This window comes from Geotrypetes seraphini, chromosome 8, assembly GCF_902459505.1.
Source record: "Geotrypetes seraphini chromosome 8, aGeoSer1.1, whole genome shotgun sequence".
Taxonomy (NCBI): Eukaryota; Metazoa; Chordata; class Amphibia; order Gymnophiona; family Dermophiidae; genus Geotrypetes; species Geotrypetes seraphini.
In genome coordinates this window covers 27,654,741-27,668,420 of record NC_047091.1, presented here as the reverse complement: position 1 = coordinate 27,668,420, position 13,680 = coordinate 27,654,741, and the positions used below count along the sequence as shown (strand labels likewise).

General features: G+C 45.7%; 1 protein-coding gene across 2 annotated transcripts in view; it reads left to right on the top strand.

The window, feature by feature from the left end:
* Positions 1 to 13,680, top strand: part of ELOA (elongin A) — an 84,571-nt gene that overhangs the window by 36,571 nt on the left and 34,320 nt on the right. For both annotated transcript variants that reach the window (XM_033955918.1, XM_033955919.1), the window contains exons 6-7: positions 939 to 1,097; positions 2,420 to 2,517. In XM_033955918.1, coding sequence (XP_033811809.1) covers positions 939 to 1,097; positions 2,420 to 2,517 — 257 coding nt within the window. The remainder of the gene's footprint in view (positions 1 to 938; positions 1,098 to 2,419; positions 2,518 to 13,680) is intronic.

Genomic DNA, 13,680 nt, shown 5'->3' with positions numbered 1-13,680 from the left:
CCAAGCTGATTCTTGGATGCCTGTCGCCCCTGTAGGGCTGGGAAGAATTTGTATATATGTTTCAATTTATTGGGGAGTACTTTCTGAGCTCCTTTGAAGCTTGTATTGCCAGTTAACGGTACTCTTTAGTTACTTTTGAGCAGAATAATTTGTTTAAGCCTGTTGCTACAGGTGCTTCTGTTTCATGTGGATTGGGTGCTAACTGTAGAGGGCGCTAAACTGTACAGTGAAATAGATCAGAGGCAGAGTGAAAAATACGGAGTGGATTCCTTCTGCAGCCATGCGACTAAAGAGATATAACCCTACTGTCTAGAATGTCTCACCTATCTATTGGAAAAGAGCTTACCAAGGTAAGTACGTAATTTCTCTTTCAATGATGCATTCTGCTCCTGATTCTCCCTTTCCTTTCATTAGGTCTTACCAGAGGAAGTTATCAAGGGATGCAATGTCTGAATCTACCTTACAAATTCTTTATCTCCTCCTATCCTGTCTACCAATAAATAGTTCCTTTCTATAATCTGCCTCCTCTTTGTTGATGTATTTGTAATGCAAACACTGTGGAAGGCTCCTAATGGACCATATATCAAGCCTATAATAAATTTGAACTAGGCTTCTCCAGTTTTATACTTTGTTATTATGTTGTATTTTTGCTGATGTATATTTTTGATTTGAAATATGTGAGTGATATGGAAAAGAGCTGAATCCTTGCCACCTGAAGCTTTGTGACCCTCATAGTTGACGGAGACTTTTTCATGTCATGAGATGCTAGAAATGGAAACTGGGCCAATTATAGTAAGTAGGACCTGTAGTTGTCACCTGCTGTCATGTTCCTTGTTTCTCTCTTTCCTACCATATGGGATGCCAGTGCCTGTTTGTGACTTTTTCATCCGAATGGTTGGTTCATTGTGGTTTTTAGCTCTCTTCTTTTGCTCTCACAGTGCTTTTCTCAGCAGCCGAACATGAGGATACAGCTGGCTTTACTGGGCGCAGATTGAACTCCAAGATGCAGGTTTATTCTGGTTCTAAAACTACTTGCCTTCCAAAGATGATGTCTCTGTATCAACAATGTATCCGTGTTCTGGCCAACAACATAGATTGTGAGTATGCTACTGGATTTTAAATATGTTGAGGGAAAATTCCAGGATAACTGTATAATTATCCTAGCTATTGGGATTGCAGATCTTTTAGAGTCTGTATGATAGTGAAAATATTCTTTCTTTTCTAAATGTGCCTGTCTCTCTCTTCACCTACTGAGTGAGTGGTCTTCAACATGTTGTCCTATATTCAGCGACCCCCCCTGCTGCTACTGCGGGTAGAGAAAAGGCCCTGTGAAATTTCACTGGGTTACAAGTGCCTATATGGTCACATTGACACGCGTGCACACACTCGCACACATGCAAATGCTAGTCGACTCGCCTTTCCCTGTGAATACACGTGCTCATCAATGTGATCACGCAGTGACTCGCAACCCAGCAGAGCTTTGTGAGGCCTTTTCTTTACCTGCAGTATTGGCAAAATCTCCTGATGGTGCACCTTTGCACCAGCTGAGCTCTGAAAGTCTAAGCAAAGTGGAATTACAGGTTTACTGGTTGCTGGTCAACATACACCTCCCATTTTAATATTAGCTTGTTAGATTTGCCCTTTTCTATTTTCCAGCATACCATCTCCCCCTCCTCTGTGGTTCACATTGCATGACTGCACAGCCTAGCTCTCTACTTTTTCTGCTTTGACTCTCTCCCTCCTCCCGCCCACCAATCCTATCAAATATTGTAGTTTTCATTTCCAGCTCCCCTCCTCTGTCAACTTCTATGCCATCAATGTTTGCATTGTAAACTACCTAGTTGCCTTCACGTGATGCGGTATATCGAGACTTAATAAATCTTGGAAATTTAGTCTGTGGTACTTTGCAGCAAGGTGGGCTGACAGGCAGCCATGGAATGTGTATTGTGTTCACCCTCATTGCTTACACTTATCTGCATGATGATGAACTGATTGATGGCAGTATGCTAGTAGAATGAAAATTAGTATTTAAAATTATAATTGTAAGCTTAAAATCTTTTGGAGGCCCCTGGAACTTTTTGCCCTTTACATGGAAAGGGCTGGAGACCACAGTACTAAGAGGCCCATGGTGCATGAGTTCTGTATACATCTAGACCAGTGGTTCCCAACCCTGTCCTGGAGGACCACCAGCCAGTTGGGTTTTTGGGATAACCCTAATGAATATGCGTGAGAGAGATTTGCATATAATGAAAGTGACAAGCATGCAAATCTGCTCCATGCATATTCATTAGGGCTATCCTGAAAACCTATCAGTGTTCTTCTTTGAGCGATCGATCTTGTACGGCCTGGGATTTAAACTCTGCTTCTCTTGAATGGTGCTAAAATGTTTCCTCTGTGGTCCTTTCTCTGTGTATTGCAGCAATCTATGAAGTAGGTGGTGTTCCATATTCTGTGCTGGAGCCAGTCCTGGAAAAATGTACTCCCGAGCAGCTCTACCGAATTGAGGAGTGTAACCATGTGAGTGACCAATGCTGGGGAGAATGCCTAAAACTGGGGGGATGCAGGAAGTCCCTCAAGGGTACATGGAATTTAGTGCAGCTCAAGAGTGAGTGAATTATCTTATGTCTTAGCTTTACCTTTTCTGTCAGAAATGCTTTAAGTTTTGATTTTAAGTGCTGGGACAGTATTCATTGTAGGTTTGCGTAATTGATCTCACTTTGGAAGTTGGTTCCAAGTGCTGGTCACTGGAAATTTCAACTTAGTATTCTAAATTTGATTTTCTTAACCTCAGGAGTTGCCAGCTGCAGATCAGGTGAATGAGAAGCAAAATGTCTGGGTCCCTCTGCACTTGCTTGGGTTTGTTTTGTTTAGCATTACAAATTATACAAAATACAACAATAAAAATTATCAACAATTCAAAAAAATATGATCATGTGACACCACTTCTGAGAAAAGCACATTGGCTACCAATTTCTTATAGAATCACTTATAAAACTGTATTATTAACCTTTAAAATCCGTCTTCTTGTACCATATACCTCAGTTAGGACACTCAGATCAACAGATCGGCATCTTTTGACAATCCCCTCCCTAAAAGTCATAGGCACGGTGGTAGTTACCCGTGGCTAGCTGCGAGTAGTCGCGGGTAACATGCCAAAATTGTGGGGGGGAAACGTGCTCACTGCGGGCACAGGATCAAGGCCATCTACCGCCTCGTGGAGTGGTGAATGGCCTTGTCCCCGCAGGTAAGGGAGGGAAGGCACACAGCCCCCTCCTTACCTCCGGCGAAATCTATCTCACTCACTCCCTCCCCCTTATCTTTGCGGCGCTTTAGAAAATAAACTGAAGCTGGCGAAGCGTTTGTGTGGGCGGAAGCTTCTCCTCTGATGCAACTTCCAGTTGTATCAGAGGAGAAGCTTCCGCTCACACACACGCAACTGCAGGGCGGCACAGGCAGGCCTCACCAGCATCAGTTTATTTTCTAAAGCACCGTGAAGGGAAGGGGGAGGGGGGAGATTCTCGGGCCACTGAAGGGCGGTGAGGTGGCGAGAGGGAAGGATGGATGCTGCGGGGACGGAACAGTGAAGGCGACAGATGGGGCAGTGAAAGGGATGGCGGGTTCGGGGATGGGGCGGTGAAGGGGACGGCAGGAACGGGGCGATGAAGGGGATGGTGGTCCGGGGACGGGGCAGTGACGGGGACAGATTTTTTCCTTGTGTCATTCTCTAATAGGCACTAGGAGATCTATTTTTTCAGTTATAGTTCCTCAGCTCTGGAACAACCTACCACATTATCTACGTGGGGAAACTTCATTAGAAAACTTTAATGGCTTTTTAAAAAGTTTCCTTTATAAGGATACATTTGAGGCATAGACAAGACAACCAGGCCCAGGACAAATATCAGGAAATTCTGCTTCACACAACGAGTGGTGGACGCTTGGAACGCACTCCCGGAGGAGGTCGTGATGGAGACCACCATTCCAGGATTCAAGGGCAAGTTGGATACACACCTTCTCGCAAATCACATTGAGGGATACGAGTAAACAAGGTTTCTCAACAGGGAACACCTGGCTTGGCCTCCGAGAGTGTGGGTCGCCGGACTGGATGGACCTAGGGTCTGATCCGGCGAAGCCATTTCTTATGTTCTTATGTGTAAAACCTTATATCTTATATCCTAATCAACTAATTCTAACCAGGCCTTACTTATAGGACTCAATCTTCCTCTTATTCTTCTTTTCATTTCTCTCTCTTTTGTTTTTGGGGTTTTTTTGTTTTTTTAATCTTCCTTTTTTCATTCTTTGCCCCCATAATATGTCTTTCTATTTTAAAGATTGTAGTTCACCCCCCTTTCCTTTTGTGTCTGTATTGAATTTTGTATGTATATATTATTTGGTAATAAACTGCTCGAAAGTCTTTCCCCTATTTTAATCTGTAATACGCTTTGAAATATTTGACATTGCGTACACATCAAATTTTAATAAGAACTTAAAACTTGATTAGTCTGGTAGACTGCATCAGTAACTGTACTGCTCCTGCAGCTGTTGATCCCCAGTTCTGTCTTGGGCATTGTAATGGAAGTTTGTTGAAGCTGTGTTTTTGCTTAGTGGCATGGACTGAAGATGGTCTCCCTCATTTTCTAAAACTTTTATTTCTAAATAGAACAAAAAGCAATTAAACATTGTAGAAATAAGCCTTTATCAACAATTAAGGCATACACATGCAAGTTAATAGAATTACAGAATAAAAGGTACAAAATGTACTCTAAATTTATTTATTTTAAAAAATTTATATACCGTTTAAAACTAAACAGTTTACATGGTTTACATACACAATGTTAAAATGACGACAAAATAAAAGCAGATACATGATAAAATAATCATATAATAAAAAGGAAATTCATACAATCCTTAGGGAAATACAATAATGTGGAAAGAAGAGCATATAGATAATTCATCAATTTTAGCTGAAATAAGTAAAAAAAAAAAGCATCAACGAATAGCTGCGTCTTTGGTAATTTTCTGAACCTACCCTTTTCACAGCAATTTCGTATCTGACCCACTAAGGAGTTTCATAACCTCCGTACAACAGAAAGTTCTTTTACGTGTCTCAGCAAGTCTTGGATTCACAGACGTCTTCAGTAAAGCTAAACTCTCAGAACACAGAGATCTTTTTGGTGTGTAGCTAAGTATATTACTTTTAAGTAATTCTGGGATGTTTCCATACAGTTTCCATACTAGTTTCTTTATGAAAGTGTCAGTGGCAATGGCAGCTTTCCGGGGAGGGGTGGGCAGCAGAGGCAGCTCTGTAGGTTTGTGGGTAGCCAATGTACCTCCAGTGTCGTTTTCGGCACACTGGAAGTAATATCAGTCAAATGAAGTCAAAAGAAATCACAGACTGTAGAGCAAGCCTGGTCTTTATTCAAGGACACGGTGAGCGAGGCGCAAAATCTGTATATCCCCAGATTTAGAAAAGGATGCAAAAAGAGCCAACGGGTAGTAGACACCTGGAATGCGCTTCCAGAGGGAGTGATAGGACAGGGTACGGTATTGGAGTTCAAGAAGGGATTGGACAATTTTCTGAAGGAAAAAGGGATAGAAGGGTATAGATAGAGGGCTAGTATACAGGTCCTGGACCTGATGGGCCGCCGCGTGAGCGGACTGCTGGGCATGATGGACCTCAGGTCTGACCCAGTAGAGGTACGGCTTATGTTCTCATTGTTGGCTATTTTAAAAAGTTGGCTTGAATCTGGCAGCCAGTACCATTTGATAGAAAAGTTGCTTCATTTTTATACGAGGCTTGATTCATAAGTCACTACAACTAATTTTTTTTTCTCTCAAAAATGCACCAACACTGAAAATCTAATATAACTTGTATACATTTTAAAGTTTGTGAAATGTACTTCTTAATGTTACCGCCAGATGAGAGATGAGTGCTGCAGTCTCTGGTAGGGAAGAAGCAAAAAAAACATGACATTTGAAATCAGTGTTTTATTAACAAGTATGTTGGATGTTTCACTAAACCAAGCGCACAATTGGCTTGAGAGTGAGCATCCTACAAAGTAGTCTCCCATTCCCAACACTGTAAACAACTGTCTGCCGTGGGAGCTGCACACAATTGATCCCACAAGTTCACACGACATTTCTAACATCAACCAAAAGCTAGCCAAAATCCACGACTGGCTAAATGTCAATAAGCTATTCCTAAGCATCAACAAAACCACTACTGTGCTTTTTTCAGGGAAAGAAGGGGTACAACTTATTGCCCCAGTCTTAATTGATAACAAGCCACTCAAACAAACTAACAACACTAAAATTCTGGGTGTACTAATAGACAATAAACTTACGTTTCGTTCGCACATCAATCAGTGCATTGGTCAAAAATTGCTTCTATAAGTTGAGGATGATACAATCACTAGTCCCCCTCCTTGATAAAAACTCCCTCAATATACTAGTTCATTCCCTAGTAATATCTAAATTAGATTATTGCAATTCTTTATTAAAAGGGGCATACTTAAAAGACATAAAGCATCTTCAACTTATACAAAACACAGCAATAAAGATAATTTCAGGCTCAAAAAAATTTGACCATGTCACCCCATTACTGCAAAAAGCTCACTGGTTGCCAGTTACATATAGGATTACATATAAAATAGCTCTTCTAGTCTTCAAGACTATACAAACCAACGCCCTGGCATTTATAGATAGGCTTTTGATTCCACAGAACTCATCGAGAGTTCTTAGATCTACTTCACAGTTTACCCTTAATGTTCCTTCCTTGAAAATTATCGGAACACGCCGTGCTTCTATTTTTTCTGTAACTGCTCCAATGACTTGGAATTCTCTTCCCTTATATCTAAGACTCGAACAAGATTTGCAGAAATTTAAGAGCAGTTTAAAGAGCCTTCTCTTTAAAGAAGCCTTTAACTGAAAATACAATGTCCAACCAAGATGTAATACTTTACGATTTCAGCCATCTCCAAATTAAGATTTTTAATAGTTCTCTTATTCGATCTCATCTCTGCCAGCAATCCTCTTCTTCCTACCCTCCTTATGTACTTCCCTTTTATGTACTTTTTCTTTAAAATTGTATTTCCTCCCCTCTTTCCTACTGTTTCCCGTGGCTTTAAAAAGCAAATATCCAAGTAGGTCTGGTAACGAATTATGTATATGTGATTTTTCTAAAATCTTATTTTTACCTTTTGTACAACGCTTTGTATTTTGGTAAAGCGTTCAATCAAATAATATGAATAAAGTTGAAACTTGTATGGCATTGTGCAACAGTGAAGAACATAAGAATAGCCTTAATGGGTCAGACCAATGGTCTATCAAGCCCAGTAGCCCGTTCTCACAGTGGCCATATCTGGCCAAAACAAAGAGTAGTAATATTCCATGCTACCGATCCAGGGCAAGCAGTGGCTTCCCCCATGTCCTTCTCAATAACAGACTATGGACTTTTCCTCCAGGAACTTGTCCAAACCTTTCTTAAAACCAGCTACATTAACCACTCTTACCACTAACTCTGGCAACGCATTCCAGAGCTTAACTATTCTCTAAGTGAAAAATTTTTTCCTCCTACTGGTTTTACAAGTATTTTCCTGTAACTTCATCGAGTGTCCCCTAGTCTTTGTCATTTTTGACGGAGTGAAAAATCGATCCGCTTGTACCTGTTCTACTCCACTCAGGATTTTGTAGATTTCCCTCAGCCATCTCTTTACCAAGCTGAAGAGCCCTAACCTTTTTAGTCTTTCCTCATTCGAGAGGAGTTCCATCTCCTTTATCATCTTGGTCACTCTTCTTTGAACCTTTTCTAGTACTGCTATATCTTTCATGAGATGAGACCAGAATTGAATGCAATACTCCAGGTGAGGTCGTTCCATGGCGCGATATAGAGGCATTACAACATTCTTAGTCTTCTTAACCATCCTTTTTTTTAAATTCTTTATTCATTTTTACAACTTATAACAAGTGCATCAGGAAATAACATTTGAACTTAAAAAACATCACTTGATTTTCTATCATTATCAACTTAAGTTAGTGATATTTAAACCCTCCCCCCATCACTATCATTTTGTATGTAATTACATATATCATATTATATATTCTTTTCTATTAATCTAAACATTGAATAAAAGAATAGAAATCCCCCCTCCCCCTCCTTTGCAATTATACTATTAAGGGAAAAATGTTATCTACCGTATTTTCACGCATATAACGCGCGCGTTATACGTGTTTTTACAAACCGTGCATAGCCTTGCGCGGTAAACGCGTGAGCGCACTATATAAAATTTTTTTTACATAGTTCCCCCCCCCCGACGCACCCCCACCCCGAAGGACCGCTCGCACGCACTCCCACCCGCACCCCCACCCTGAAGGACCGCTCGCACCCCCACAGCCTCCCGACCCCCCCCATCATGTAGAAGCTCCTACCGGTGTCCTGCTGCTTCCTCTTCCGGCGGTTCGCCCTTTCTCTAACGTCAAGCCCTCTTGCCCCGCCGACTCCCCAACACGATCGGGGCAAGAGGGAGCTCAAGCTCTCTTGCCCCAGTCAACCGCGGCACCCCCGACACGATCGGGGCAAGAGGGAGCTCAAGCCCTCTTGCCCCTGCCAACGGCGGCTCCCCCGACACGATCAGGGCAAGAGGGAGCTCAAGCCCTCTTGCCCCCCGACACGATCGGGACAAAAGGGAGCCCAAGCCCTCTTGCCCCGCCGACTCCTCAACTCCCCGACAATATCGGGCCAGGAGGGAGCCCAAACCCTCCTGGCCACGGCGACCCCCTACCCCCACCCCGCACTACATTACGGGCATGAGGGATCCCAGGCCCTCCTGCCCTCGACGCAAACCCCCCTCCCCCCAACGACCGCCCCCCCAAAGAACCTCCGACCGCACCCCCCAGCCGACCCGCGACCCCCCTGGCCGACCCCCACGACACCCCCACCCCCCTTCCCCGTACCTTTGTGTAGTTGGCAGGACAGACGGGAGCCAAACCCGCCTGTCCGGCAGGCAGCCAACGACGGAATGAGGCCGGATTTGCCCATCCATCCCAAAGCTCCGCCTACTGGTGGAGCCTAAGGCGCCTGGGCCAATCAGAATAGGCCCGGGAGCCTTTGGTCCCTCCTGGGGGCGGGGCCTTGGGCTCATGGTCGGGTTGGGCCCATGTGCCTCAGGCCCCGCCCCCAGGAGGGACCTAAGGCTCCCGGGCCTATTCTGATTGGCCCAGGCGCCTTAGGCCCCACCAGTAGGCGGAGCTTTGGGATGGATGGGCCAATCCGGCCTCATTCCGTGGTTGGCTGCCTGCCGGACAGGCGGGTTTGGCTCCCGTCTGTCCTGCCAACTACACAAAGGTAAGGGGGTGGGGGTGTCGTGGGGGGTCGGCCAGGGGGGTCGCGGGTCGGCTGGGAGGGCGGTAGGAGGTTATTTGGGGGGGGCGGTCGTTGGGGGGAGGGGGGTTTGCGTCGAGGGCAGGAGGGCCTGGGATCCCTCCTGCCGTAATGTAGTGCGGGGTGGGGGTAAGGGTCGCCGTGGCCAGGAGGGTTTGGGCTCCCTCCTGGCCTGATATTGTCGGGGAGTTGGGGAGTCGGCGGGGCAAGAGGGCTTGGGCTTCCTTTTGCCCCGATCGTGTCGGGGGTGCCACGGTTGGCTGGGGCAAGAGGGCTTGAGCTCCCTCTTGCCCCGATCGTGTCGGGGGTGCCGCGGTTGGCTGGGGCAAGAGGGCTTGAGCTCCCTCTTGCCCCGATCGTGTCGGGGAGTTGGGGAGTCGGCGGGGCAAGAGGGCATGGACTCCCTTTTGCCCCGATCGTGTCGGGGGGCAAGAGGGCTTGAGCTCCCTCTTGCCCCGATCGTGTCGGGGAGTCGGCGGGGCAAGAGGGATTGACGTTAGAGAAAGGGCGAACCGCTGGAAGAGGAAGCAGCGCAGGGCTCACGGAAGGGCCGGGACCGCCAAGAGAAAGCAGCAGGACACTGGTAGGAGCTTCTATATGATGGGGGGGGGGGTCGGGAGGCTGTGGGGGTGCGAGCGGTCCTTCAGGGTGGGGGTGTGGGTGGGAGTGCGTGTGAGTGGTCCTTTGGGGTGGGGGTGCGAGCGGTCCAGCGGGGGGGAATCGGACGTCGGGGGGGGGGCATCAGGCTTTCAGGGTGGGGACAGGACTTCAAGGGGGAGAGGAGAGTCGGGGCGGGCGAAAGGAGAGTCGGGGTGGCCAGAGGAGAGTCGGGGCGGGCGAAAGGAGAGTCGGGCAGCATGCGCGGTATACGGGTGTGCGCGGTATATAAAAATTTCTGTACATAAATTTGTGTTTTCCACGCGCTATACCCGTGTGCGCGTTTTACATGGGTGCGCGTTATCTACGTGAAAATACAGTACTCATTACAATATTCTGTAAATGGACCTCAAACATCCTGAAATTTATTAAAATTTCCTTTCTGTATGGCTAATGATCTTTCCATTTTATATATATGACACAAAGAATTCCACCAGAAACTGTAGTTTAATCTACTCCAATTTTTCCAATTAAATGTAATCTGTTGAAAGGCGACTCCTGTCATAATAAGTAAGAGCTTTGACTTTTCGCCCTCATTGACATTCCAAATAATATAGGAAATAAAGGAATGGGATATCGCCATACACTTCAGTCGCAATCTGCAAATTTTGTTCGTGTAAAGATCAAAAGCAAAACCTCCAGTCGCACTGCACATTCACATACTACAAACACACCATACAAAACTCAACAGACACTCCACAGACACACCACCACACACTCTCAGGCACTCGCCCCTAGTTGAGGAACTACCCCAGACCTGGGGTGCGCAGTTTGCGTGTCATCAAGTGGAGCACTATGTGGGATCCCTCGATAGAGCACAATTGCGATTACATATGGGGGGCCAGGCTGCGGGAACTGTTTGCTCGGGAGGAGGGTGTGTCCCTCTCGGTGTCTAGCATTCATGCTAGCTTGCAAGAGTTACAACCAGCCAAAGATTACTAGAACATCCGGGGTAAATGGGAGGGGAATTGCAAATTAATTTGGGACAATGGGATGTAGCCCGTTCATTGAGGGCGATGCCAGGGGTTACCCCGTGTTCTTGGTTGAGGGAAACGCATTATAGAGTGACATTACGTGCATATTACACTCATACACAGTTGTATTATAGTGGGGGTCTCCCTACACCACTGTGTCATAAATGTGGGTCAGGGGGACACACTTTGGGACATGCCTCCTGGACCTGCCCTATCATCCAGCGCTTCTGGAGGTGTATAATCTCTTACATGTCCGGGTTGATTGGGAGAGCCCTGCGCAGTACCCCGGCTCACTTTGTCTTGGATTTGCCAGAGGCTTTTGGCCACTTGCCTAGGGGGAATCAGGCTCTGTGCAGGAAGATGAATTTACTGGCCAGGAAATGTATTCTTCAATGCTAGACGGTCCCTGACCCTCCGGCGTTTTGGAATTGGCGGAACCAGTTGCATCAGTTGGCCATCTGGGAGGCGCGAGATGTGGGAGGGGCCAGGAAGCGTAAGTTGTTGTTCCTGAATATTTGGGAACCATATTTGCAAGATTTGCATCCAAAGGGCCGTAGCGCGGTATTGAGATGGATATCCTAAAGTGGGTGCTCGGAAAGTTGGGCTGGGAGAGTACTGACGAGTATTGGTGGGGAGTACCTTTGGGAGGGTGGGGGGTTTGGGGTGGGCTTGAGGGGTATGGGTAGGTTCTGGGCTTTTGCTATGGACAGGGTACAGGAGATTCAGTGGGGGGGGGAGTGGTGTGGCATCTTCGGGACTCATCAGAGTCCAGGGCCTCGGAGTGCCTTTCCGCTCTCCTTCCACTGCACGCTTTCGGTGGTGTGTGCGGGGGGGGGGGGAGTTTGGTTGATATTCCTCTTGTTTTGTCCTTGTATGTTATACTATTTATATGATGCATATTTGTTTGGTATTGTGCACCTTCGGGGTGCCTTGCTACTATGTTTTTGTTGTTTGCATCAATAAAAATTGTTTGAACCTAAGGAACTACCCCAGAGGCCTCCAAATTTTGGCTTCCGCTGCACATTGGACGTTTCTCCTGTACTGCACGATGCAGATGGTACTGCAGAAATGACTTGTAATACTGATCTTTCACAGTGTGTCCCTTACGAACAGGATGTCACACAAGACAACTTGAAAGACTATTTTGAAAGATTTTAATTTAAACAGTTTGTACTTGAATTTTGTTGTTCATGTTGAACTATATATGCCATTTAAAAAAAATTATGATTTCAAATGTCATGTTTTTTTGCTTCTACCCTACCAGAGACTACTATATTCATCTCTCATCTAGTGACAACATTACGAAGTACAGTCAAACCTCGGTTTGCGAGTAACCCGGTTTGCGAGTGTTTTGCAAGACGAGCAAAACACTCAGCAAACTTTTGACTCGCAAACCGAGTGTTGACTTGATTTGCGAGCACCCCCCCCCCCCGATAACTGGCATCGCTCCCCCCCCATTCACAAAGGCCCCCTCGCTCCAACCGGCATCCCCCCCTGCCCGAACAATTTAAACTTACCTCCCCCCCCGGTCTGGCACCGGCACGAAGGCACAGATCGTGCTGGTGCCTAGAAGATCTTCCGGCTTCTGCCTGCCTTGAGCATGTATCTGCGCATGCTCAAGGACTTCTAAATCTCCCTCTCGCCTTTTCTCCAAGAAAAGGACTTGGAGGTAATAGTGGACAAGACAATGAAGCCGTCAGCACAGTGCGTAGCGGCCTCTAATAAGGCGAATAGAATGCTAGGTATTATCAAGAAAGGTATTACAACCAAAACGAAAGAAGTTATCTTGCCGTTGTATCAGGCGATGGTGCGCCCGCATCTGGAGTACTGCGTCCAATATTGCTCGCCGTACCTTAAGAAGGATATGGTGATACTCGAGAGGGGTCAGAAAAGAGCAACGCGATTGATAAAAGGCATGGAAAACCTTTCATATGCTGAAAGATTAGAGAAACTGGGGCTCTTTTCCCTGGAAGGCTTAGAGGTGACATTATAGAGACTTACAAGATCATGAAAGGCATAGAGAAAGTGGAGAGGGACAGATTCTTTAAACTTTCAAAAATTACAAGAACAAAAGGGCATTCGGAAAAATTAAGAGGGGACAGATTCAGAACCAATGCTAGGAAGTTCTTCTTCACCCAAAGAGTGGTGGAAACCTGGAATGAGCTTCCAGAGGGTATGATAGGACAGAGTACGATATTGGGGTTCAAGAAGGGATTAGATGATATCCTGAAGGAAAAAGGGATAGAAGGGTATAGATAGAGGATTACTATACAGGTCCTAAACCTGATGGGCTGCCACATGAGCGGACTGCTGGGCATGATGGACCTCTGATCTGACCCAGCAGAGGCACTGTTTATGTTCTTATGAAGCACATGTTATTAATGAGTTAATTGTTGGTTCATAAGTATGGATTGTACATAAGTTGTGACGTTCTTATCTTGGGGACTTTATATCATTTTATGTTTATAATAGTGTTGAACGGTTTGGCAAATATGAGGCTGAAAGGTCATAGTTTGATCTAGGATCATTCTGAGTGCTCTTATGGAACGATATAATGTTACTGGCGTGGAAAGGGTTGGGCGCTCTTTGTACCTTATTGGAGTCCACTTGATTTCTCAGAATTAAGACCATTTCTAAGGAGCCAGTCAGCGATCCTGGACAATTTAGTGTTTA